The 27,987-nt window shown below is 38.3% G+C and overlaps 2 protein-coding genes across 6 annotated transcripts in view; one reads left to right on the top strand and one right to left on the bottom strand.

The window, feature by feature from the left end:
• The window catches only part of itgbl1 (integrin, beta-like 1), a 29,840-nt gene extending 26,404 nt beyond the window's left edge, over positions 1-3,436 (bottom strand). The window contains exon 1 of the mRNA XM_040005390.1: positions 3,077-3,436. Within this exon, the coding sequence (XP_039861324.1) occupies positions 3,077-3,168 (92 nt within the window). The 5' untranslated portion in view covers positions 3,169-3,436. The remainder of the gene's footprint in view (positions 1-3,076) is intronic.
• A 2,947-nt stretch (positions 3,437-6,383) lies between these two features.
• Positions 6,384-27,987, top strand: part of nalcn (sodium leak channel, non-selective) — a 65,551-nt gene continuing 43,947 nt past the window's right edge. Inside the window, exons 1-13 of one of the 5 annotated variants that reach the window (XM_040005485.1) lie at positions 6,384-6,532; positions 11,079-11,148; positions 11,357-11,418; positions 12,133-12,273; positions 12,380-12,562; positions 14,678-14,701; positions 14,907-14,990; positions 15,114-15,253; positions 15,350-15,475; positions 17,067-17,218; positions 18,594-18,736; positions 19,007-19,111; positions 23,520-23,606. In XM_040005485.1, the coding sequence (XP_039861419.1) occupies positions 11,377-11,418; positions 12,133-12,273; positions 12,380-12,562; positions 14,678-14,701; positions 14,907-14,990; positions 15,114-15,253; positions 15,350-15,475; positions 17,067-17,218; positions 18,594-18,736; positions 19,007-19,111; positions 23,520-23,606 (1,227 nt within the window). In that variant the 5' untranslated portion in view covers positions 6,384-6,532; positions 11,079-11,148; positions 11,357-11,376. Of the gene's footprint in view, positions 6,533-11,036; positions 11,149-11,356; positions 11,419-12,132; positions 12,274-12,379; positions 12,563-14,677; positions 14,702-14,906; positions 14,991-15,113; positions 15,254-15,349; positions 15,476-17,066; positions 17,219-18,593; positions 18,737-19,006; positions 19,112-23,519; positions 23,607-27,987 lie in introns of all 5 variants that reach the window. The other 4 variants (XM_040005484.1, XM_040005487.1, XM_040005486.1 and 1 more) reach the window with 4 other exon arrangements.

The raw sequence follows: 27,987 nt of genomic DNA, 5'->3' as shown, positions 1-27,987 counted from the left end.
TACCACTTCTTCAAAGAAATTGGGCAAATTGCTCTGAGCACCAAAACCTTGCCAAAAGTATTCACTCACCCATCCACATCATTGGATTTTGGTGTTTCAATCACTTTCATGGCCACAGGTGTATAAAATCAAGTACCTAAGTATGAGAATTGCTTCTACAAACATTTGTGAAAGAATGCGTCACTCTCAGGAGCTCAGTGAATTTCAGAGTGGTACTGATGCCATCTGTGCAACTAGTTGAGTTGTGAAATTTCCCCACTACTAAATATTCCACAGTTAGTGGTATTATAACAAAGTGGAAGCGACAGCTATTCACCCACAAAGCAGTAGGCCATGTAAACTCACAGTGCACTATCAGGGGATGCCAAGGTTTCCATGGCTGAGCAGCTGCAGCCAAGCCTTACATCACCAAGCACAATGCAAAGTGCCCAAACTAGTGGTGGAAAGCACGCCACAACTGGACTCTACAACCGTGTTTTCTAGAGCGATGACTCACACTTCTCCATCTGGCAATCCACTGGATGATTCTGGGTTTGGCAGTTTCCAGGAGAACTGTACTTGTCTAACTGCACTAAGCCAAGGGTGAAGTTTGGTGGTGGTGGGGGGGGGATTATGGTGTTGGAGTGTTTTTCAGAAGTTGGGCTCAGCTCCTTAATTCCAGTGAAAGGAATGCTTAATGCTTCAGCATACCAAGAAATTTCAAACAATTTTATGCTCCCAACTCAGGATTGTCCATCATAGATAACAGTTTGTTCAGAGACTTCCTCTCCACCACTGTGTCAGAGGTGTCCAGTTTGCAGCTAATCACAGACACAGTCTTCAAAAACACTTTATTCAGTCTGTTGGTGTCACCTGCTTTCATGGTGCTTCTCCAGCAGACCACAGCAAGGTAAACTGCACTTACTACAACTTAGTGATAGAAAATCATTTAGCTGCAAACACTGAAAGTAAATAGTAAATAGAGCCTGTTTCTTCTTGTATGAATCCTCAGCGTTGATCTTCCTATTCAGCCTGTTCACAACTTGTACTGCTCCTTTATATGAATACAGGTCTGTAGCCATCCTCCTCCTTCTGAAGTCAATCACCATATCTTATTATCTTATATCTTATTCACATTCTGAAGCATACATTTTCCCCCACACCACTTAAAAAAAAATAAAAGATAATAGATAATAAAAAAAATCACCTCTGTACTAATACAGCCAACCATTGCCGAATCATCTCAGTATTTCTGTAGATAGCATGATCAGGGCTCATACAAAGGGTGAACAGGAATGTACATCACCAAATCTCACATACTATGTCCTGTCTGTCAAATAGTAAATGGCCTGTATTTGTATAGCGCTTTACTAGTCCTTAAGGACCCCAAAGTGCTTTACACATCCAGTCATCCACCCTCGTGATGGCATGCTACACTGTAGCCACAGCCACCCTGGGGCGCACTGACAGAGGCGAGGACACTGGCACCACCGGGCCCTCTGACCACCACCAGTAGGCAACGGGTGAAGCTGAAGTGAAGTAGAAGTGCCCAAGGACACAACGGGGCTCGAACTGGCAACCTTCCGATTACAAGGCGACCTCCCAACTCTTGAGCCACGACCGCCATAGATAATTCATGAGATGTAGCTTCTCTCTAAGCAGCAGCAGCTGATTCATATTTTTGTTTTGTTTTTTTTTAAAAAGGTTGGTAGTACATTGCACTACACTGTTTAGCTTTTTAAACTTTTAAAGCTTTCAATAATAGCACAAAATATCTGAGAAGTGAGTACTCAGTCCATTTCCCATTTCTAGACTATCTTCAAAGATGTGTTTTCAGTCCCATGGCTTAGTTTTATTACATTTGAGTCATATTAGGAAACATTTTTTGCATCATCGAGTATGGAAAAAAAAAAGCCTATGAGCCCCATGGGCATCATGTGACTTGTTGTTCCACAGGGGCTCCTCTTAAAGGCCTTTTAGAGAGAAAGGTGCCGATTAAAAAATAAAGCTGATATAGCGTTACCATAGTTTTATGACTACAGGTGGAGCTCTACAACCTTAATCCATGTGCTCTAAGGATATTGTGTGGGCTGAGCATAATATGGATATTGCATAGCACTCCTTGGCTGTGCTTACAGAATTGAGGTTATAACTTTGTTGCTTAGCATTTTTACACTTTTTTTTAACACTGCTAGGTCAATATGATGACATAACTGGCAAACAAATAAAACACAAATTATTCAAATGTACATTGGAAAAACTGAAGAAAATATTGCAACTACCTAGATTCCCAGTAGCTGTTACTTTCTGTAATGCATGTGTGGGTTAGCTGCAGCTGTTCAATAAATATCCCCTGTACACTACATATGCAATGTAATCACTACAGAGGCACGGTGCACCTGCTAAAGAGTAAACACCCACAACTTTATGTCATCGTTAAATATTTACAGTTCTGCTAACCAGGGCTCGACTTTAGAGTAGCAAAGTAAACAGAAATGAGTCTTATATTCGTTACTGTATCCAGTTTCAGTGACGGACTTGATGTACTTTTGTTTCCATTTACAGTTTGTATTTGAGGTTTAAACTTGAATGTTCGTTGTTTCGGCAAAAACAAGTAAAAGCTCTGATACAAAATAATATTCATTGCAATTACCCTTTTCTGTTTCTGGCTTTTCCTCCTTATTTTGATTTTGCTTGTTGCTATAAACTGATCCCACAGCAAATCCTTTTAAACTGGAGATTTTTTTTCCCTCACAATAAGCTCAACTGCAAAAGAATGTAAAGCTGAACTGTGCAAAAAGAAAGTAAAACAAAACAGAAAAAAAGTTTGCATCCAATGTTAGACGACAGAATCCGAGACACACGCAGCATTATGATGGCAAGTAAAGTGGCATAAAGAAAACTGCACAGGAAAGAATAAAACTATAAGAGTAAACTATAGGAATAGACTTTCCTAAACTTTCCCACATTGCACTCTTTAAGTGTCGCCTTTGTCAGCAAGTCTGCACCTCCCTTTTCCTTCTTGCTCTCCAAACTATCCTAAAATAAACAAGAAAAACAACAAAAAAAAAAACCCCAAAGCTGTGTGGAAACTCACCTCACCGACTGCAACAAAGAGTCCTCAATGAAAGAGAGAAGGATCAGAAAGAACGGCACTAACATGGACTGTACCAAAACCTCAGTGTGCATGTTTAAATCCCACAGAAAGCTGAAGTAAAGTGGCTTGAAGGAATGCCCCAATCCTTCACTCCTGAAACAGACAGGAAGAGAAGGGAGAGGGAGAGGGAAAAGAAAAGAAAAGGAGTAAAGGAGAGAAAACGCAGCAGGCTGGCCTGAACTGGCTCGGTTCCTTCAGAGGCCAACAGTCCTCCACATACAAGTGCCTTTGATTAGTCTTGACTCTCAGACACAGTCCTGGGCAGGAGCTAAAGTAGGGAAACCTGCCAAGATGAAAAGCTAAGTCACCAGTTTGAGAAGTAATTAGAAGCAGACGGCTTCTCTAATTTTTTTTTTTTGTTTCAATCTTTCCCCTTTCCTTTTCCAGATGATCTCTCTACGTTGCAGTGTTTTTATTTCTAAGTTTTCTTCTGGTGTTTTAATAATAAATAAGATCCAGAGTCAAAGGAGGCAAGCCCCCGCCCCAACATTTAGAGTGTATCCATTTGTCATAAAAGAAGCCGAGGAATTATTCAGAGAAACTGCTTGAAGATGAATGTCTTGCTCTTATTCCCACATTACGAATTCAAATCAGTAGTTCACAAAACCAATAAGTCTTTTGTGGCAAACACAAAAACACATATATATGAACACACACAAAATGCTGTGATCTTTGTCAGTAGCTGCACAGCTTGTCCTCTAGCATCATGGTCCTTTAGGTTGAAGGAAGTGGAGGAGAAAAGGAGCAGCTGGTTGAATATTGACTAAGTGTGAGCCACATTTCTGATGTTTGCACAAATACAAGAAATAAGAGTAAATCATGGCTATAGTGAGTTGACTTAGCAGGGATAATATTAAATAATGATGATAAGAATAATTATTTGAAAGCAAAGCAAACCTCTGCTCTGGCAAACAGGTATATTTCAGTATATGGTGAATTGTTAGCATGGTTCCAATTTTTTTATTGCGTGGTAGCTTTATCTATAATAATGTTATTTACCTCCAAAATAACAGGGAATTAAGGCTTTAAATAAATGGTATAGTGCACGATATTCAATGTTTTGTACAAAATAACAGTAGAATAGAAACAGAAAGTAGCATAACAGAGAAGTACTTAGGGTACTGCATAACAGTTTTGAGCCACCTCCCATGAGGAACACTGGATATAGGTGCAGTGATTTATTGAAACATATGTAAACACAAATGGAAATACAGTACATAAAGCACAAACAGAATTTATACAGTTCTAACGAGCTGCAAAGTCAATATTTGGTATGACTATCTTTATTCTTCAACATAGCCTGAACTTTCTTAGACAAGCTTTCTTGTAATAGTCTTCAGGAATAGTTCTCCAGGCTTCTTGAAGCTCTCCTGTGGATGTTGGCTGCCTTTTGTTCTGTTTTCTGTCAAGATGATCCCACACTGCTTCAATAATGTTGAGTTTCAGACTCTGGGGAGGCTAATCCATACTCATAGTGTTCCACAATGTGTTTTTTCTATCCAGGTATGCTTTTGCTACATTGGCATGGAGTTTGTGATCATTGCCATACTGAAAAATAAAGCCCTTGTCAATCAGACTCTTTCCAGATGATACTGTATGGTGGATAAAAATCTGACCACAGTTTTCTGCATTCATAATTCAGTTCAATGTTAACACCACTGACTCACAGCAAATGCACTCACAAACCATAATAAAACCACTGTGTTTTACAGATTTACACTGTTGAACCTCCATCATACATATTGACAACAATTTTGATCCAAACTTTTTAATTTGAATTCAACCCTCCATAAGACCTGTTGCTAATTATTTTCCGTCCTTCCACAGAGACCATTTCATCAATAAAGAGTAGATGGGTCAACTCAAGAGTCAGATGGATTTCTCATGTCTTGTGTCTTTGCTGGATTTTTTCCCCATTTCTTAAGGATATCACTTAAGATACTGTTGAACTACTGCACATAGTTTTTAGGACTGACATGTTGGGCTAACAGCTCTTTGGAATTCGTCTTGTTTGTGCAAAAATGCTATATTATGCCTGTTGAACTGTTATCGTTGACATTTTTAGCAGATTTGACTAAATAAATTGGAATGACTTATGTGTTTTATGACAGGTTGCTAATAAAAAGTGCCTAAAAATACAAATAACCCATAAAATGGGTTATTTGTCCGTTATGCTGTTAAATTATGCGTAGACACAACATTGGTTTATCCTTTGAATGAGTCATAGGTCAGTTTTAAGTGGCTCAACAAGACACCTGAATCTCTGCATGTAATCCAGATGCCCCACTAAATATGGCTCATACAATGCCAAAACAAAATGTAGCGCATGATAGATATATTGGTTGCTCAGATGGGGTTCAGGTCAATATCACACTATCATGGCTCATTAAAATACTGAAATAGAATGAAGTGATTAGCAGGCTAAATTTCCCTACTAGAGCAATTCAGAAGATTATATTTAACAACAATGCACATCAATGGCAAATAATCAACCGGTTCTACAAGATACTGCAGCACCTCTGGGTGATTTCAAGCAACTAAATGGCAAAAAGATATTTTGGTTAAAACCAATTTGCACCTCAGTTACTGAATTTACTACGACTGAAACTACACCCACGTTTGGACAATATACCCAGCCATGCAATATCAAATCAGGTGAAGGCAGGTCACTTGATATATTACAGAAATTTAGTAAGAAATCCAAGTTTTCCACTTTTGTCTTTTACTTTCTATAACATGAAGAGCACAGTTGTGATTTAACACACATCCAATGGTTGTATTCTTTCAGGAGGAAGAACATTATATATATATATATAGTATATACATTGGGTGAATGTGCAGTAGTAGCAGCAAGCAGGTGAATTCTGTACATTAATAAGAATAGACATCTGACTATTTTACAGAATAGACAATATAAACATATTTAAAATTAAAGGAATTTGAAATGTACATTGTGATAGTTATCCATTGTTAAATGTAAAATGCACATTAAATTTAATTAATTGTTAGGACAGACCTATCTTCAGACAACTGTCTCTGCATTTTTTACCGTCTTTGAGCAAATCTCTCATAGACAAGCTTTGCCAACTATTCACAACAACAACAACAACAATAATAATAATAGTAATAATAATAATATAGTCTGTTCAAATTAACTGCGTATCAAGCGATTACCATTAATGCAAATAAATATACTTGTATGATGTGATAGAGCAGCATGGCGAGCTTAAACTGTTACCACGGAAACGGCTGCGCGCCTCCGCAGCACGCACTAGTGCTGTTGATGTGATTGCTACCTGCGCGCTCCCGCGTTCTCCATACGATCCCAACACAGCCGGAAAACAGCTGATGTCATGGACAACGCTGGACGCGGCAGATAAAAGAAACCCTCCTCTCGTAAGTGATTCAACGTGTTTCTTTTCTCTGCTTCTCCACCCGTCGCGAGTCACTTTCAGCAGTTGCGTTTTTAGGATGCGTCTGAGGCTAGGTGCAGCCGCGCGCTAGCTTACTGGTCCTCCAGGAAGTGAGGAAAATCTCATCCTCCGGAGTAGGCCCTCGTGAAACATTGCAGTGTATTTGCTACACTGTCACGTGGTCAGGTTGTTACGTATTATATAGCTTCATGTAGGCCCTATGCTTGAACATATTCATGTATATTGTTGTATTTAGCTTGTTTTTGCGCCTATAGCAGCTGCTCATATTCGTTTCCATAGTAACCTTTGCTCTTCCGACGTCATTCATTCAGCTTTCAGTCACAGTATGGATATCCAGCGGTTTAACAACCATTTTACACGACGTGGGATCGGTCATATGCTGCAGCCTGTCAGTGGCTTTCCTGAAATGGTTTTAGGATTTCACAGTTGCTCGTGAGCCCCTCGTGGTTCCCAATCAGGAAACCTGATCCAGGTGTTCGTTCTCTTACATCGATTAATTAGAACATTTTCAAGGTTATATAAGCACCTCATCATAGTTTGTGCAGTTATGCTTTCAAGAAGAAACCTTAAAACGAAGGAGAAATGCTACAAACATTATATGAACATTGGCATCCTGGGGATCCACTAGTTTAAACAACTGGGCCAATATAAATTTGTTCATTTTCATTTTGCTGTAATCCCTGTAATCCCTGTAAATGTTCAGTTTTCACGGCACTATCTTGCAACATCTATCCATTGATTTGATCTGGCAAAGCAGATAAACACCAGCTACTGAAATCGGAAAATGTCAGTTTATTTGCAAAAAAGCCCAACGTCACACAACTGTTGGCTGCTACTAATGCTAATCTGTGCAGCCCTTTGGAATGCATTTGAATACAATCAGTCATTAGGTGACATACTAAGTCCTATGTGATTTTTTTTTTTTAATGTTTACATCATCAAAAATCACAACATTTAACGTCTGTATCAGCATACACTATTTCTGAATAAGATGAATGCGAGTTTGAAATGTGAAGTGGGTCACTCATAGTAGTAGTTACACATTTATCATCCTGCAGAGCCAGCTGTTTCATATGTGTCAAGCACTGGAGTGTCTTTTAGGTCTTTGTTTTTACTGTAATGGCTTACCACTTTACTTTTCATTGTCACCACTTTGAGCTTTTGTCAGCCTCATTTTAAATATACCCACACTACTGGCCTACCACTGAATAGTTGTGAAGGTTTGACCTAAATTGTCAGCATTCCTTTGAATTTGCTTTTCTGATCACTTTGGCTTTGTATGCAAGACAAAGTAGTGAGAATCTTAGCTTGGAACTGTTTGGGAAATTCATTTGAAGGTATAGCATTAATTTAATTTAATCAAGGCTGTAATCGCTGCCCTTGTGGGAGCTTTGTGAAATAGAAAAAAAATACAAACTGATGCAGTGAGTAAATGAAAGGTTTAAATACTGTTAAACTCCTTCATAAAATGTATTTTTAAAGTCTGCCTTTTAGCTCATTTTATGCATTTGGTATACAGTTAGGTCTGTATATTTTTTGTATAGTAACACTTTTTTTTTTTTAAATTTTGCCTCTTTACACCAAGTGGATTTAAAATCAATAATCAAGATTTGATTGAGGTGACTTTCAGCTTTAATTCAAGAGGTACTTCACAAAAGTACTGCATTAGGGAACTACAGCCAGTTTTAAACAAATGCCCCTATTTGAGAGGCCCAAAATTAATTGGACAAACTAACATCATTTTAAATATCAGGGCTGTTTTTAATACTTGGATGAAAATCCTGTTCAGTTAATGAATGTCTGAAATCTAGAATCCATGGACAACACCAACTGCTGCATTCCCTCTGTTAAGATGCTCTACTAAGGCTGTTGCAGCTGCTTTCATTTGCTGCTTGTTTGTAGGTCTCTCTACGTTTAGTTTTGCCAATCAGTAAGTGAAAAATATGCTCTGTAGGACTGAACACAGGTAACTGACTTGGTAATTAATGAATATCCCAGTTCTTTCCCTTGTGACACTCATAGTTTGCTTTCTGCAGTATGCTTTTATCCATTTGCAATGGGAAGCTTAAATGGATAAGTTGAGCTTTTTAACTAGAGGTGGTTAAAAAGCTCAACCCTGTGAATCTGAGCTCAGAGTAAAGCCCTGTACACTTCACAATTCACCCTACTACTGCTGTCAGCAGTCACAATATTAATAAACACTAGTGGCCCAGTCCCACTTTATTTTTACTTCAATGAAGGTGTCTCTTGATTGTAGTCTATGTTGTCTTGTCATCAATAATACCGGTATAATTTTTTACAGGACATAAAAACGCTATATAGTGATATCACTGCATTTACATTCCCTAGTGTGCACAACAACGAGACAGAGCCAGGCATGTCTGAGAGCAAGAGCCAAGTGTCAACCTCTGGTAATGATTTAGTATGTAAATATGGAGCTACTTCGGCAACCTCCAAAAAAAACCACATTGCTTTGCAAAATATGCAAGAAAATTGTTCCAGACACGGCTTAAGGCGAAAACGCACTATTGATTACAACTAGGCAACAAAGAAGAAGGTACTAACAGCTGGTGATGTGCGACCCAATATAAACAAGAAACTCTACCTGTCATTGCTGCAAAAATTAGCTAGCTGCACTTCATATGACAGGAAGAGCAAACGGGATGGAACTCAGAAACCGTGGAAAAGCATGGCTTTTCAAGATCCATGGCAAACTACAACAACCCAGGCAGAAAATATTTTTTAGTTTTGTGTGACAATATTGTGCAGCTACTGAAGAGTTAGGTGGCTTACTTTAGTTATTGTTAAACTAAAGTCATAAGCAGTTATTTTTTTTACAATTTCTGGGGAAAACACTGCCTAATATACTTCTGTGCTTACATTTGGCTTATGGTGTGTCACTATTGCACTATCATGCTTCTGCTGCTCACACCTTGTTCCATAAAATTGACACTTCATATTAGGAAGGGTGTAAAAAAATAACAGTGGCTCATTTGAAAACAAGGATGGGAAATGGCCTTCATTTACTTACACTTATAAATGCAGCTTCCTCCAAGCTGCAAATGCCAATAAAACACTGTTCTGCATGTTTTTTTTCCCCTGTATCATCAGAAATTTTGTGATTGCAAATTTTTTTGAACCATCGTAATACAGTTTTGAGGCTGTTTTGAGGACAATTGACAGTTTGTCAGTCAATTGTCCAGTCACTTTAGAGCTTCTGACAATGTGGGGTTATTGTATGTATAAAAAGGTCTGTAATTCCTGAACAGTTAAGGCATTTATTTTGCTAAACATCTTGAATTAAAGCTGAAAGTCTGTACTTCAATCATGTCTGGATTGTTTGATTTAAAGTCCACTGTGGTTGTGTACACGGGCAAAAAAGTGTAAATTTGTCTGTGTGATTCTTTTGGATATTTGATTAAAATTGAAATGTTCAAATGAAATGCTACACAAAACTTATCTCTGGAAATGAAAGTAGAGGTTAATGCTATTGCGGTGTTATTATGCTCTCATCCTTAGACACTATATGAAAAGTACCACTAACTTAAAAAAAACTTTTTCATAAGCAACCATACAGGGGATTTGTGCTAGAGCAGCTATGAATACCTGAGTATCATTGTAGGTTATGGTTAAGAGATAAAGAATTGAACAAATGAGCTGCATGCCCACATCTACAAAAGTATTTCTTGTGTCTTGAAAGAAGATGCTGCTCTCAAAATGCACTCAAAAATAGAAGTTCAACAAAGAAAGTTTGCATACTCAAACAAATACTCACAGTTACAATTAATGTGCCCAGAGATCACATTTTTTCCTGTGAGGAACATGTCCTTTCTCCAAATGGGAAAGTAATTGCAGTCTATGCCACCTATACTCCCACATAATAGCACTTAGACCCTGTAATTTTGTTTTCACTCTTCCTCACGTCTCCATCTGCATATGTTAAGTGTAGCAATTACACTGGGAAATTGCTTCTAACTACATGGGGTTTGTAGCATGGATGGACAGTTTCTTTTTTTGGTGGGGGCATAAAAAGGAAACAAGGATGTGATACCGTTACATTGTTCTGCCTTCGTTCCAATCCTAACTTAGAGTTCTGTTTCAAAGAGGAGATTTTTTACAATTTTTATTTAATCATCAAAGTATATTTACATATTTTTTGCATCATATGTCAGTCAGCAAAGGTCAAGTCAAAATGTAATGTAATCAAGTCATTGGGGCAGCAGCTGTTGTTGCATTTGCATATGCTGTTAGATGTTTTACATGCACACATATGTGTGTGTGCGCGCACACACACACACAAGTGCAAGACATGCTTTTGCTTTTCATCTCTGTTCAGTCAGCTTAACTGACTTACTCTAAAATTGACATTGTGTTTTTAAAATATGTGCTGAATATGACATAAAAATGTTTTCTTATCCCTTTTTACTGCTCTTATGATTGCTACCGTTCACTGATTGCTGCCGCAGGACCTCAAGGCCTTTAGGACAATCTCCTTTTTGCATCTCTAGTCTGTCTCTCTGGTTGGTTTCTCCACCCCTCTGTGACCTGGGGATGAACGCACCAATGAGGAGCCTCACAGTGAGTCCCCGTGGTCCTCTTCCACCCCATCTTCTTTTTCCACAACACCTCACTCACTCACTCACTCACTCACAGAGTGTGTCGCATATATGCCTTGATGTCAGACGTGGTGGGCATTCCTGTCTTTATGAGCGTACTGTAGATGTGGGTAGTGTACTGTATACCATATAAGCCATAATGTTGACTAACTGTTGTGTGTTATTTACAGGGTATGCCTGATCGCATGTTATGTGCAGTGCTGGAGCAATTTCAGCTTTACTTTTCCCTTTGGTATGTGCGCTTTGTCTCCATTCAGAGTGTCATTTTTTCTTGTGTTCTTAGGTTAAAATGGCCTGTAAAGTTTTCTTTTTTCTGCATACATACATTCGCACAAAGATACAAACAAATGCTGACATGCACAGGTAACACTTGGTCACACCTCCGGACAATGTACAGCATATTTTACTGGCACTTTGGTGTTCGATACAGGGAAGATCATGCGTGATCTTTTCAAATGGTAAGTTACTGGAGCTGTTCCAACGTAATACACTTGTTCTGTGTTCCATGTGTGCTGCGTTGTGTATCACGGTGGCCATTCAACAATGCAACACATTCAGTTTTAATCACCAAAAATCTGCTCTGGCAATTCAAGTCAGGGAAGTTTACTCTTCGGACTAGACATTGCAGGAAATTTTGATGCTACATGTAAAAACACCCAGAAGCCACTCCTGATACACGTCTCATTTACTACTATTTAATACACTAGATTTCTGCATTGGTTAACTATGTACATTTTTAAGAGGTATAGTGATTGTTGGCAGGCCAAGTGCCTTGCACCTGCACTTTTTTAAGTATGTCTTAAATTAATTTCTTATATTATAATGATATGATTAAAGTTTTGAAAAAGTTGTAGTGCCACTGCCCAGACTTGGATGCAGCCAGAGTATTCCCCTGTTCCTTGTTTATCTTTGGTCATTGTGTGGTCTGCCTCCCTCCCTGTGTCAGATCCACTCTTTGTATAGCACAGCAAGCCCCAGCATGCTGAAGAGGAAACAGAGCTCACGGGTCGAGGCCCAGCCCATGACTGACTTTGGGCCAGATGAGACCCTCGCGGACAGTGCTGACATTTTCTGGATAAATAAACCAGTGAGTGTACGCGTGTGTCTGGCTGGGCTAAGGACAACATTAAGAATACAGAAAGATATTAAGGCTCATTTTTGGAATTATTTCCTTTGTTGTTTCCTTCCATCAGTGGGTGCACTCTCTGCTGCGAGCCTGTGCCATCATCAGTGTCATCTCTGTGTGCATGAACACCCCAAAGACGTTCGAGCATTACCCTCCGCTGCAATATGTGACATTCACGCTGGACACACTGCTCATGTTTCTCTACACTGCCGAGATGATCGCCAAGATGCACATCAGAGGAATCATTAAGGTAGCTGCTGCATCATGGCCACGAGAGACTGTAGAGTGTCAGTGAAATTCAGTGAGCAGTAGCAGTAAAAGACTAGCAACCCCAGAAAAATGGCAGGTGTTGTTTGTTTGTTTTTTTAATCTCAGACCGTTACTGCCAAGTAAATTATGACTAATAATGTTTCTTTATTTTTTTTAAAAACTATTCACAACTTTGATGCAAGTGATTGGAGTGACAACAAATGAGACTTTATTTGTACATTTTTCAAATCTGTCACTCTGTTTCTCTGTGATCGTGATATTTTTGAAGGTTTGCAGTGAACTGTGGTTGAAAGTTATGTGGTATAATAACATGTGATTAGCCCCTCTTTCTGTCCCATGGACATTCTGGTTATATAGTCACACTATAGCTAAAATATGAAGATGACCTCCTTGTGACTAGTGGTTGCTCAGTGACTGCACTGAATTTTCTTGGATTTGGTAACAGATTGTGAGTAGCTGCAGTGACCAACTGGTCTCGCAGAGGCTGAGCATGCAACACCTTCAACCCCTGGGTGACCACTTTCGGTTGCGAGGTGGGAGGCCTCTTATGTGGGAGGCTACCTGTCTTCAAATAGTCGCTGACCTAAATCATTCTCAGTCAGATTGGTGAAGGTTTGTAAATAATTGCTGTCTAATTTCGAAGTTAGACATATTGCCAGCACATTGCAATCAGTCTGAGTCAGCATGTCTCTTTGCAGTATGGGGCTCAACTCATCTGGTTGCCCACTGGCTGTGTTCTGGTTATATTTCTGTAAAAAAAAATCAAGTTTTTGCAGTTAAATTGCCATCCTGCAGCAACTAAGTCACTATTTGTGGAGGAATGTTTGAATTTCTGTTTCAAATCTAAGAGGTCCTTATGGACTCTAAATGTAAGTATATGTGAATTTCTGTGTAGATGGCAACAGATTTGCAACAGACAGCAACAGATTTGGAGTATTTGTTGATTTGCATGCTTGAGCCCATTCAGTCACAACTGATAGCAGACTGACTCCTTACTGGTATTTTATCACCGTCTCGATGCACGAAAGTCACTCACTGGCTGTGAGCGGTTGCAGATCTGGTTCCCATCTTCATTTCAAAGGCAGTGAGATGAAGCTCATTGTATGCTCTTTCAATAATTTTGGTTGTGCTCCAGCAGCATCAAACTTTATATTTCTGAAGACAATAGAGGCAGACTCTGTTGCTAGTCCAGTTACAGGGGTACCAAAGAACTTGTTTTCCACAGAGGACCAGATTCAGCAGCTTTAGCAGAAATGTTCCCTTATGCAAGCAATAAAAAAATATATTACAACAGAAAGTTGACGACAAAAAGGTCAGTCAGCCACTGAACCGAAAGAAATCTGACTGACCTGACTAATCATATATTGTTACCAGAATTACATAAAATACTAACAGTCTTACATTTGGGATTCTTCTGCAAAATCAGATACTTCTTTATCTTTATTTAAATGTTTTAGCTCTGGACGTAAATGTGCACTTCAAGCAGAAGAGAAACATTTCTGCTTCTTACTTGTAGTGTTTCATTTAGTTATTATTGATAGCCGAATTCCATTCTTTGTCTTGAAATCAGGATGGTGTTTTCCAATTTTCCTATCTGATCTGAAATAAACTTTTATAAATGATGCAGATATGACATCTTAGTCTTAAGTAATTTCTGTTTTAAAGTATGGTACTGTGGATATGTAGTTTTAAGCTAGTTGTGGAAAATTACTGCCCAAAGTACATGATCTTCTTAGTGTGGTAAAGTAATTGCATGCTTTTGTTCTTGTCAGCAGTGTGTTTAATCAAAGATGGTCCTTATCTGTAAAGTGTTTCCGAACACACCCTAGTATTTGCAGTCTTTCTTCCTGTGCAAGACCCCTAAGAGCTCCTAACAGACTCTCCCTCTCTGTCTGGAAGCGGTAATTAAGTATACCCATTTAGCTGGCCCCCCTTGGCATTTCAGTTTGTTCACACCTCAGGGGCTTAATGATTGAAAATAGGTTTGAAATTTGTGGTTAGTTTGTCAAAATGGGGACAATATTTTCACGTTCTGTATTTCTTGAATATTGCCATTACTTTGAACTCACACAAACATTTTCTATCACAATAAAAGCTTTCTGCAGCAGACTTTCCCAAGGTGAGGGGAATGCTTGAATTTTTCCATAAAGATTATCCATGAAACAACCTAGAATGTAATTGTAATGTAATATATTCAAAGAAAATATGGCCTTGAAGAATGATGCTGGTTATATTTGTCTCATTTATTAACTTATGTTAGTATTCCCTGCTTTTTAAGGCTTTGGTCTTTTAACTGTTGCTCCTTTGTTTCTGTCTCCGTACAGGGGGATAACTCCTATGTGAAGGACCGCTGGTGTATGTTTGATGGATTCATGGTATTTTTCATCTGGGTGTCCCTGGTTCTGCAGGTGTCTTGCAACTTTTTGTTTTTGAATATATTGCACTTTTCTGCAGGTGCTTGTGCAGCTTGTCATAATGCCATGCATTAGTATGTATTAGAATTATTAATAATCAATTTATTGTTGTTTTAGGTCTTTGAAATAGCAGAGCTTGTAGATCAGATGTCTCCATGGGGAATGCTGAGAATCCCTCGCGCGCTTATCATGATAAGGGCCTTCAGGATCTACTTTCGCTTTGAGCTTCCTCGCTCCCGCATCACTAACATTCTGAAGTAAAATACTGTCGTAAGCGTTTCCATTACATATGGTCTTTGTACATGTGAAATATATCTCATAGATATCTCTTTCTGTACTATTTTGCATTGCAGGCGATCCGGGGAACAGATTTGGAGTGTGTCAATATTCCTACTGTTTTTTCTCCTGCTCTACGGAATTCTGGGGGTTCAAATGTTTGGAACGTTCAACTATCACTGCGTTACTAATGATACAATCGGGTAAGAACGAATGATTAAATAAATGTAACATTGAATGCTTTTTTTTGGATTATCAAGTCCGATATAAACTTTTTTACTTTTTTTGGACTAAACTGTCGTCTCTCCAGAAATTAGAAGATACCTACGCTAAGTGTCTTTGTTAAAGATCATATAATCACTGAGTGCAAAGTGTCAAAGAAGAAAACTTTTAATTAGAATAATGCTTTTGGAGACAAAAGTTTTGGTAGTGACTGCAATGGTTAAACCCCCAGGTTGCAGCCAGAGTTAATGGTAATTATAATAATTAAATTTTCCTGCATTGTCCAACCTTTGCATTATGCTTCTCCATTTCCTCCCTGATGTGTTCCTAAGCACCCCAGGGACACAGAATATATTAGCCATTAGTAAGAGGAAATATAGTACCAGGGCATTGTGATATTCATGCATAGCTTTGTCATTCATCTGTATTATATAAGTCCAAAAGTGGTGTGGCAGTTGGGCATTTAATTTGTTTACTACTGAGCTCATTGTTCCCCAAATCCTACATATATATAGGGGTATCTAATGGGGCATTTTAGAAAAATGTCACACGTGGGCAGAAGTGTCTAATCTCTGTTTGCCATATGCCCTTGGCACAAAGTCAAGCTCTCTAGCTTTTCACACACATGGGATTTGATGAAAACTGTGGGAACAATGGCAGGGGGCATTCTCTGATATGGACATTAAAGGGTTTTGGCTATATGAATAGAATAAAGTCCCCTTTTATGGATGTTAGGATTCCTACAAATGACCTCAGCACTGTTGAACTTCCTGACATGAATCATGATGTTGAATGAGATATAACACTTGAATATGTGTTACTTTTTTGTTCTGTAGAGGTTTTATAACTGTTTTATATACAACTGTACAACTGTTTCCAGGTTTGATGAGTAGTCTAAAGTTAAAAAAAGGTTCTAACAAATTATGCATTTTATTTTGAAATAACATAACATTTATTCATCACTACACATTGTGATAAATCTAAGGTTATTAGATACTTTGAACTGTTTAATGAAACTATAGCATTTTAGGACCTTAAGCATGCTTTAATAAGGGGTATTGTTATGTTTTTGTGTTATCAATTTACAGATGCTGAAAAACCAGTCATAAATAATTTCTTATAACACTCACAAAACGTAATATTATTGCTTTTCACTGGACATTTTCTCTCTTCTTTCAGGCTTCATTTATCGCTCCTCTGTCATCAAGAAAGGGAATATCATAGATAAGACACATTGATATTATTCAGCTCGGTATAATGAGCTTTATTGGGATTCACCACTATGCCTCTGATTGCCCTTTGTGATAGTGCAATAAATTATTCCCTCTGATTCTCTACCTCTAATAAACAATTTGGATGAATGTCTGTGCAGACAATTTAAAGGCATTAATTTTCATTAGCCCAATCAAGCTGTTCTGGTAACACCTGTGGCAATAAGACAAAGAGAGGAATTGTATTCACACATTAACCTTTGTTTTTCTTTTTTATTAGGCATTTTTCTTTTTTGCAAGCACTGCCATTTTTGATATGAGCTAGTAATTTTTTTTTTTTTGTATTTGTTTTATTGGTAAGCAATGTGTCATTGAACAACTTGACCATCCCAGACACCCATTGCTCCCCTGATGGAGAAGGCTACCAGTGTCCTTATGGCTTCAAATGTATGGACCTGAAAGAACTGGGTCTGAGCCGACAGGAGCTCGGTTATAGTGGATTCAATGAACTAGGTATGCACTACACAATGATTCCTTCAAACGTACACGGATAAAGAAATATTTATTATCGTATATTTTTATTTGTTTAAAAAATATATACAATTTTACAATTTAAATTTCTTACGGAGGCCAAAAAATACACACTAATGAAAATTATAATTCTATACTGAGTAACTTCAGCACATGTTACTAAACATTTAACTAGAAAATTTCACCTTCAAGGCTTCCATATATTTGATCAAGACCTGTGGAAAAGATGACCTTGTTTTGTCTATTCTACATAGCTCAAAAAATATTTAAAAAATACACTTTGAAAACACATCAGCCCTCCAGGTAAAAACAAAAATCATGCTAGTTATCAGATAGGGCCTGGGTAATCTGCTAGGGACGAAAGGATGAGACATAGTTTGGTGGAAATGAAAGTTATAAACCTACAGATCGGCTGAATCCAAAGATAAAATGAAAAAAATGATGCTGCAGACAAGTCCATTTTGCTGAAATTTCATTTCAGCAATTCAAAATGTTATTCAGTTGTTTGTTAGGAATAACTTGGTCACATGACAAAGTCTTGACTCTCACCAAGAGGAAATATACAGAGTGTTTTAAGAAGAATCATCCAATTTCAAAAGGCTATATTTTTTTAAAGCAATGCACATAAAATCTTGTAATAATTTTTGAAATGCATGGCTGAATATTAAGTTTTCCATGAGAAACGCACGTAATGGCTGGGTAATTAAAGCCCTTTAAAATCGGATGATTCTTTTTGATACACCTTGTATGTTTGAATGGTAATAGTTTAACTGGGGAACTCAACCTTTGATGACAGTTGTCAGCTACTTGTTTCCAATCTAACACTGATTAATTTGTGCAGACAAGAATATTATATACCTCAGAAAAATAAAAAAAGAATGTTCACTCTACTTTTTCAAACACTACAATAACTTGAAATAGTGTTTCTTCATAAAATCATCTTTGGCTAAGACTTAAAAGAACAGACAGTTCCTTTGCAAAGAGCATGTTAATCAGAAAAACAGCAAAGATTAAAATTTTTCCTTGGCCTGCTGACATAATTTATGTTAATTAGAGGCATCAAAGATGAGTTGATTGGGTTTGAGTCTGGCAAACAGAATTTCCCGTCTTGTCATTATAACAAAGAGAACTATGAGGACTCTGTGAGCTGTCAGAGTAAACACTCATTATAGGTAAAAAGAGAAACTCAAACTGTTATCTTTTTAAATGGCTTAGTCTTCGGGGGGAAACATAATAATTGGTGTGCGGTTCACAGACATCGACATGTTAAGCGAAAGACAGATGCTGACGTTTGTTTCTTCAGAAATCAGCTTCTCATCTGACTGCTTCTTTCTGACTCTTGTGTGTTTTTGCTCAGGCACGAGTATCTTCACTGTGTATGAAGCTGCGTCGCAGGAAGGCTGGGTGTTCCTCATGTACAGAGCCATTGACAGTTTCCCTCGCTGGCGCTCCTACTTCTACTTTATAACTCTGATTTTCTTCTTGGCGTGGCTTGTCAAGGTTAGAGCTTGGCTCTCTCTGCTGCACTTTTCATGATAATTTCTGGAGATTGTTGAACACCGAAAGGTTAAGGTTAATTGACATAACCTAATAGTTCACCTACAAACATGATGATTTACCCTTTTTAGTAGAATGTCCTCTGGCTAATGAGAGAATTAATGTCACGACAGCGAAAGGAAATCAAGCAATGGGCTTGCACTTGGTCATTGACTTCGAATAGCCTGAGCGCTCTTACTCTATCGTTGTCCTCTTTTATTTTTATTTTTACAGAATGTCTTCATTGCAGTCATCATTGAGACATTTGCTGAGATTCGAGTCCAGTTTCAGCAGATGTGGGGGTCAAGGAGCAGTACCACCTCTACTGCTACAACACAGGTACAACTGCTACAGAACCAAGCTAAAAGAATAGAGCCATAAAACTGACAAATTGTATGTCTCATACATTTTGACTTGGTTGAATTGGTGCCTACAATTGATCTTTTTAAAACCTGTACACGTTGGTAATCAAGTGCATCAAATTCAGATGACTAGAACACAAACACATTTTGACACTATATAGATTTTCCACAGTGTATTGTGATCTATAAATGCCTTCAGAAATCGAAAGAAATGACTCCTTAATAGACCTTAGTGTATGTAGGCTCATATGTAAAAAATATTCAGATAAAAATAATATTTAAAAAAAAGACAAGACATTTATGTGGCCATGTGACAAGTTGGCTCTCAGTAGCAGGAAAGGTTTACTCTATGAACTTGGTTGTTGACTGTGTGAAATGTTTCTTGCTTTTGTTGGGCCTTTACTGAATCATTCAGGGGACATAGTGAAAGCTGTGTCCGAATTGGTGGCATCAAGTCGGGCAGGTTCTCGGTGGGCGTTTGGCTCATCCAAGATTATGCATTTTCACAGATTGTGTTTGTTTTATCAGGGAAAAAATCCAATGGTACAGCTAAACACTAAATGCTGTTGCAAATCTGTTACCTCTCTACTCTTTATAGAGTATAGCTTGCAACTTAACATTTTTGAGATATGCGCAGATCACAGTATTCAATGAAGTCACTAATGGTCACATCAGCTGTTTCTAGCAAATGTCATGGTTATGGTGATTCAACATACGTACATTAAAAAAAATATGTGGCTGTTGTTGTGTGTGTGCTCTTTCCAAGGCCCTTATACTGCATCATACCAGTCTGACAAGAGTGATTGGTGTGAGTAGATCTTTTATTCCAACAAAACCAAGGTCCCAAAAAAGAAATTGTTTTATGCCATGCATATCTGGGGTCACACTCACGAAAACTCAAAAAAGGCAGCTAGACTTTTGAAAAGAGTTTGGAAGAAGATTTCTCCTGTATTGACATGAATGGAAGAGAGTTTGGGAATCTCATCAGCATGTCTTGGGTGTCCCTTTCCAGAGCATACTGAAGGATTGCACCCTTGGGATTTAACATAAAAGCTGAACAGCATGGCTGGAAAGGGGATCTTCTTAACTACCTTGTTCAGCTTTGTTTTGCAGTGTCTATCTCACACATCCTGTCTGTGTGCTATCTGTTACTTGAAGCCAGGGATCTCTGCCTGAATTTGTCTGCAGCACGTCAGGGAGCTCTTTAGGGTGTCAGTCCTTTACAGTGCTTTCTTGACGTTTCTGTGCCAGGCGTCTTTAGATCAACCGTGGTTTGTTTGCCACCAGGTGTATCCAGCGCACTGCTGGCACGAGGCGAGTTGTGTGGCATGCGACAGACATGTTCCAGCCATCTCCATTGGTACAGTTTGTCTGTCCTGCTCTGCAGATTTTCCCTTGAGATGATGTTTAGCTGAAAGCTCTCGGGAGCAGCTCCAATTTCATTTTGAGTATAAACATGATCTTTTAGTTATACAGGAAACAGTCTTGAAAATACTAAGTTTTGTCTGATGGAGCTTCAAAAAGACTTCAGCATGTGAGCTTTTCATAACCTTTGATAATTCTAATGTTGATCTGCTAGGTTCTCAGGTATTATGAGTCTGCAGTTTGTCCACATTACATTTTAAACTCTTTAAAAATATATATAGTTTGGGGGTTCGTCTATAATAGATTTTGATTAATTTCTCTCATTTCTTCTTATCACAACACCACTGCTATGCAATAACCCACAGAAATAATGTTATATAGCAAAATAACTAAAGTTGTATACATTACTTTGTATTGTATTTAATGTATTCATTATGGGGCACTAAGGAATTGACAGCTCCAGAGGCTAAATAGAGAAATAACAAAAAACAAATGTCCTTTAGCAACAATTAAATAATACTTTTTAAAAAACAACTTAGATATGTGAAAGCAAATTGCAAGACTGAACTTAAGAGTTTCTTTGGTCTGATATTTGCTTCTGGAGTTTTCCTTTCACTATTTGCAAATAGTTTTGAAACTATATAGGGACATAAACAAGAGAGAGAGAAATTATCAGGAATATTCACAGATGTTAATGCCCCAAGAGCTACTGAGGAACATATAAAAGTGATTTATGTGACAAAATATAATTTGAGGCTCATTCTATAAATGGTTTCTTATTGTGGATTGTGTGTAGCCAACCTCTAATGAATACAGTACAACAATATATAACAAATATGTTATGAATCCATGTGCAAATTTGCATTTCGCAATTGTGTTGATGGTAAAGCTATGAAGCCAGTGTTTGGTTTGGAGTTTAAACATTTGAAATGAATAATCCGAATGATGTCAACCTGACAAGCGGTGAACTGCAGACGTTTTTTCCACTGAGTCCTGAAAACGATTCTTCTTGTAATGTCATGAAAGTAAAACCTCTGCTACTTCACTCATGAATGGAAAACAGGCTAGTGCCACTGGCATACTCCTGTGACCTTGAAAACAATTAGCCTTTCTTGCCATTATCAAAATTAATCATAATCACATCGTCATGCCCCAGTCTTTATCTTAGAGGGGGGGAAACTAATTAGCTGTGGTGTAACACTTAACTGTCAGTCACAGATGATGAAAAGAATATGATCCAGTCTTAAGGTTCCCCGGAGAGAGCAAGGTTGGTATAAGGTGGCCCTGGGAGATACTACCCATTCTATACTCCCTATTTCTTGTCTTTGTTATATTGTCTCCCGATTATTGCAGCTTTTATTAGAGATTAGGATGGAAAGCTTAACTGCGTTGATTAAAAATGGAAAAAAAGGATAAATCAGCCTTTGTTTGACAAGATCAGACTTTAAATTCTATATTCTGATGAGCAGTTATGAAGTGCTGAACGTTAAGCTGAAATATAGTGTAACTTTATCTTGGTTTGTCTTTAGTAGAATAATATCAACTTTCAATTTTTGATATCAATGTTGATATCAGCATGGTTTTTGCTGATATAAAAACAAAACAAAGCTAATGGCATGCTATGGATTTGACATCAGTCTATGTGATTTTAAAATGATGTAGTAGATATCAAAGCTGAAACAGTGTGCAGCAGGTGGGATGGTGGGTATGTAATCACAGAACAGGATGACAAATGATGCAGGCATGTTAAAAATGTTTTATGTGTGAGAAGCCAGCAGCTGCAGATCAGTCCACACGTTTGTGTTTTATGCTCCTCACATCACTTCAGAGAAAATTCATGATACAAAAGGATTTAATCCACCACCTACTGCATGGAATGATTTCAAGGACAGTCAGGCCAAAAACACTATACCAGCTCATTTGCTAAATAAATCATTAATATTCCAGATTAAGTCACATCTGGCGTGTAGAGTTCAAAAGCAGTGTTCTCCTGTTTTCAGATTAGTCAGTTTTGTTTTTTAATTTAATTCTAGCTGCATGTTAGCACATTGTTGGCATTGTGTTGGTCAGTGCTCTGCTTTGGACCAGACCAAAATGTGTATTTCATACAAGCATTTTGGTCACCAGAGGGTGAATACAGAATTTAGTCAACTTTTGACTCTGTTATTTGTTGTTCCTACATGATCACCTAAAGTTTCCCCACCACCAGGCCAAATTTTACTTCATGGCATGTCGCAGCTAATGCATAAATGCCCATAAAATTAACAACATTGCTGCCATATAGTAATTTAACACAATTAATAATAATGTCCAAGTCTGCCAGGCCTTTACATGTTTCCTGTAGCCTGACTACGAGATTTGTTATGCTACATTCCGCCAACTCTCATTTTTCTCTGTATGTTTGCTTTAGGATCACATAGTTTTCTCCAGCCTAGGCAGCAAATTAATTTTCAGTGAAATTATGGTTTGTGTGTTATTAATTTAGATTTTCTATAATATTAATTATTTGAAACTGGGATTAGCATCTGCCCGAGTGGCTATAAACACTTGCTCTTGCTGTGATACTGATACATGGCAATCACAGTATGTTTGCTGTATATGAGTTATTGTAATGTTTGGCAGCTAACTGAAATAAACACTTTTGGTTGATTCTTAATATCAAGTTAACTCTTTGTTGATATTTCTCATATGTCTAATTTGTTATATTCAAGATTTGGTAGAACTGTTATCAATGAGTGAACCAGCTGTCTTGTGTATTTGAAAGTCTCTGCTCTGATATTTGCTTGTTTTTATTTCCGGTGTTAGGTCCTTAGGCCTGCATACTGTATTTAGTAGCTATCACACTGCTTGTGTGGGTTGGTTCTGTGTGTATGCCTTCAGCTTTTTTCTGGCCACAGATGTCTTATGAAGATGTAGCCTAGAGGTTGAAATGTCTGTTGTGTCCAGTGTTTTGAATGGTATGGAGATTTTATGTGTGTGTGTGTTCGTTCTTCCACTTACATGCTGTCCTTGTGCCTCAGATGTTCCATGAAGATGCTGCTGGGGGATGGCAGCTTGTTGCTGTGGACGTCAACAAACCACATGGCCGAGCGCCTGCCTGCCTCCAGGTAAACACGTCACACGATTAATATGCTGCTGGTGTAAACTGTTTCTTTTTCCTCTCATATGCACCTGCATAATTCCTATTCTGTCTATTAACAAAAAGCAGATAACTTCATTCTCTTAACAGCAGCTGTAGACTGATGCAGTATCACATCATTGTTTTTGCATTTTGTTTCTTTCTTTAGTGGCTGAACAGTGTCAAACAGTTAAGTGATGGGATTTAAAATGAGGGGAGGCTCATGTTTGATGTGTAATGCTGCGCTAATGATGTCGCTCCAGTGACAGATGGGTTTTAAATGACTTCTACATGATGGACACCACTGGCGTCTCGTGGTTGGTGTGATCCAAATGGTTGGGCTTTAAAGATAAGCTGAAAGCGGCGGGTGTTGTTTGCAGCTGGCCCGCTGTTGATAGCGGCGTGTTGTGGTGTAAAAAGCTGGCCCCTTGCTGTGAAAGACTGCCAATGGAGTCTGCAGCTATGTGAAGGTGGATGGCTGTCAGCACGCCCTAATGGAGTTAAAGCTGCTCTGGAGCTAGGTTTTAAGGACGCATGCACACATAAACAGAGCAAGGAAGAGAGTGCAAATAATAACAGGGAAATTTGAAGAAGGGAAGGAAAGAGAGAATGCGAAATATGCAGTATTCCCATTAAAGCAGCATGTCCCCCAGAGCCTCATCATCGGCTGAAGGAAAGATTTAGATAGAGGGATAACCAGAGGGATAAACACGGCTGACTTCCCTCTGAGCCCTGTGCTGCATTACAAGGAACAATCAAAGACTTCTTCATTTGCCTTATTCACTCATAACAAATAGCTATTATTGTCATTATGTGATAACAAGATGATCATTTCCAACAGTAGAAAGGTTAATGGAGTGAAAGACAGCAGCATTAGGTCACCTTTATAGCACTGGGTCAAAAAAGACAGCTTCTGTTTTAGTCAGACTGCTGTGTGGATGAATTGCGGGTTAGATTGCATTCGCCTCCAGTAAAACTATGAGCAGATGGGCAGAAAGAAGCTGAATCTGGTGAACATTTGCCTCAAAGGCCATGCCTTCTTGTTTGATTGCTTTGCTGTACATAATTCTGGATTTTTGCTTCAACATCATTAACTGCTGATAATAGGATAGGAGAAAGGAAAGGATTTTTTTCAAGTCATATACCAGAGGATACAGATGCTGTGGGGCCGGCTCCCTGTGAGAGGGAGCAAGCTTCACAGTGAACTGGTAGATGCAAGGCAACTCACACTACCATCACACGGACTGTTGGAAATGGCCTTGAAATTGTGATAGATGAACATCTGTCTCTGATAATCAAAACACAGAAACATAGGATAGGAATGATCCTGATATTACTTTATTAACTTCAGCAAAATATATTTCATATTAAGGCCAGTACTAGACAATGCATGTATTATAACAATAAAGTTTTAAAAGGAAAAGCATATGTTAGCTAAATATTTAGTATATATTACTATGAGATTTCAGCTCCTACCGTCAAAATAGCCTAGATGATTTTCATGTTTCCATGGTAACAATCAGTGACATGTGTTTACCAATGATACCATCTGACAAAAGCTGAGGAAAATCTGCCTTGCAGATAGACTTGAGTGCAAGCAAGGAAAATAAGATTTTGTTTAAATAACCTGCTGAAACTTTTGTTTTAGTTTGTTTGTTCAGTTGAGATTCTTATTTTTTTTAAGCTGGTATGTAAATGTTTTAGCCTGCTTGTGCATTCAGTGTGTCAAATGTGAGGCAAATAATGATTAAGTATTAGCTGAATACTTGTGACTGATTTTGACATGTATTGTACAGTGCTAATCTCAAAAGTCTTCCATTGTTTTCTGGTGCCAGTCAGACACTGACAGCAGTTTGTGGCATATAAAGCCATCAAAGCACTCTGAAAATGTTTTGATGTTTTCATGTTGTCAAAAACACTGCAAGATCTAACCCAGCTCTTCAAACCAAACCCGAAAGGCCTAATCAGAGATCACAAAGAAGGATTTTAAGTAAGGAAATATGTTACAGGTTTCACAGATTAGTTGTTGAAAGAAGTTAATCTCATCTAAAATGCGTTGTACACAAAATATTCACCAGTATTGACTTGAAGAATTAGTCTTTTATTTTTAAAGGACTTTAATTTAAACTGTCTCCTAATTTATCGGAACAGGCCAGTTCATAATGTGCTTTGACTTCGAATGAGAAAGCATAATAAAGACAAACAACACACTGTTCATTATTAAATCGTGATATTTCCCACTGCAAATGGTACTTCAGACTTAGAATTTCCTTAAGGTATTACAATTTTTAGATATTGTTATATTTAAATAAAAGAAATGTAACTGAAGATCACTGTAAAATGAGTTTAAATAGGAAAGACATGGGATTGATTGCATTGACAGTTAGTGTAGCTGCACCTGTGTATCTGTGCATCCATGTGTCGTGGGCAGTTGTACACAGTAGTTATGTATGTATGTAAATGTGATTTTAAAAAAAAAACACACATTTCTCTTCTCTGATGTAATGGTTGGTGTGAGAAGGCATGCCATATTACACCAGTATCAGATTATTGATGGATGCCCCTTGCACGCTTTCTTTAAAGCCTTGCCAAACACTGTATTTCTTTGCTTTTTCATCCATATCAGAAGGGAACAGTGTTAGCTGACTTGACAGGTAGAGTGAAGACAGGTAGTGGAGATCCAGCCTGCAGGGCCATCTGTGAGTGCTGGGGAAGTGAAGTGTGAGTTTCTGTTCTGCTCTATCTGGCTCCAGAGTAATTGGCCGTCAAATGATTAAAATGTTTCAGCGCTGGCAGGTGGGTGCTTTCTGCAGATAGGAGACCCGTGTGCATGCTGTCTTTGTCTGCTGCCGGCTCACCTATTACCGTCGGAATGTCTTTGAAACTACGTGCAAGTGTCCGGTCAGGCCTCTGCGTCTTCGACAGGCAGCCCGGCGATCTGCCTGCAGACGTCTGCGTATTTGTTCGTGTGCGTGTGTGTCAATCTGGATCTGTCTTGGTCCAATCTGGCTGCAGCAGTTGGAGATAGCACATAATTGATTAACCACCTGCTCTTTTTGGAGACTGGGAGGAAATGGCAGCTTCCTCTCCTGAGGGGCTACAAACAAAAATAGCCCTCTAAGCAGGGAGCACCTTCACTTTCCTCGTCCACTCTAACAGCTGTTTTTCTAATGTTTTTATTATCTCATTTTTAACTAATGCTGTCTTACAGCAGTATAGTCTTAATCAAAGTTTTGACAACATATGGCATCCTGGTTGTCATTTTTGTTGAATTAGAATATTCTGTTCTTTTCGCTTTCGGACAGTAAAAACTTTACATTTGCATGTTTGTGCTCATGAAATCTACCAACAGTCATTTTCATATACATATTTGCATGTTTCTCTTTGCTATTGCATTAAAAGCATATTTTTATGTTTAGACATTATAATCAGCAGTAGAGTTCAGAATTAAGGCCTGTGAGAACAAAAGACATGCACGAGTGTTCCTGTGAGTTTTTAGTAGTGCCTGTAGGAGCCATCTTACATTCAGAAGGTCTCTCTTTGCTATATTTTAATCACACAGACTGCTTGGACAGTATTTATTTAAGGGTTTTCAGTCGGAGACCGGTGGAGGTTAATGAAGCATTCTGTTCCTTTCCCCATAGATTTGGTCTGCTAATTAGCCCCTGATGCTCCACCGTGCCATAATTATACCGCAGATTGGTGCTTTGGCTGCTATAGGCAAAATAAAGAGAAATACTCACTGCAGATATATACTATTGGAGTCAATAATTAAAAGAGCTTCAAATGACCACTTAGGGAAAGTGGAAAAGCAATAATGAATGTTCAGGTCTTCTAGTAATCCAGCCAAGTCATGTGTTTAATTTTGCGTTGTCTCTTTGCCAATGAGCAGTTGCTGTTCCTCACTCCTCATCTGCAGAGCTAAATGCAGTGTGATGGATAAACCACTAGCTTACTGAGCAAAAGGAGGATCTTTTTGACCTCTCTCTCCCTAAAGCCAGAGGTTATTGATTCTCTTGAGCTCCCTATTTGTCCCTGCCCTTTGTCTTCTGGATCTTCTCAGTGACACCACTCGTATACTTTTAGGCAGCCACACAAACACAAAGATCTACAATGTGTGAAGGTTAAGGTCAGTTTGACTCTGCGTGGAAGGAGAAAGAGGGTACAAAGAAGGGAAATTAGATGAGGAGAACACAGGATGCAGAAAAGAAAGACATAGCAAGGTAGGTAGTGCATATGTGTGTAATGTGAAATGGATCATCTGCAAGAAGAAAGTGAACAACATGTGACTGTTCCTGTGAGATCAGCTCTGAATGTAATTGTTCTTTCAGTCTAGTCAGGAGCACAGTGATATATTTTCTGAAATTAGA

The sequence above is a fragment of the Simochromis diagramma genome, unplaced genomic scaffold (assembly GCF_900408965.1).
Source record: "Simochromis diagramma unplaced genomic scaffold, fSimDia1.1 OVJJ01000501.1, whole genome shotgun sequence".
Lineage (NCBI taxonomy): Eukaryota > Metazoa > Chordata > Actinopteri > Cichliformes > Cichlidae > Simochromis > Simochromis diagramma.
Note: the sequence above shows the minus strand (reverse complement) of the source record. Positions and strands in the feature narration are given on the sequence as shown.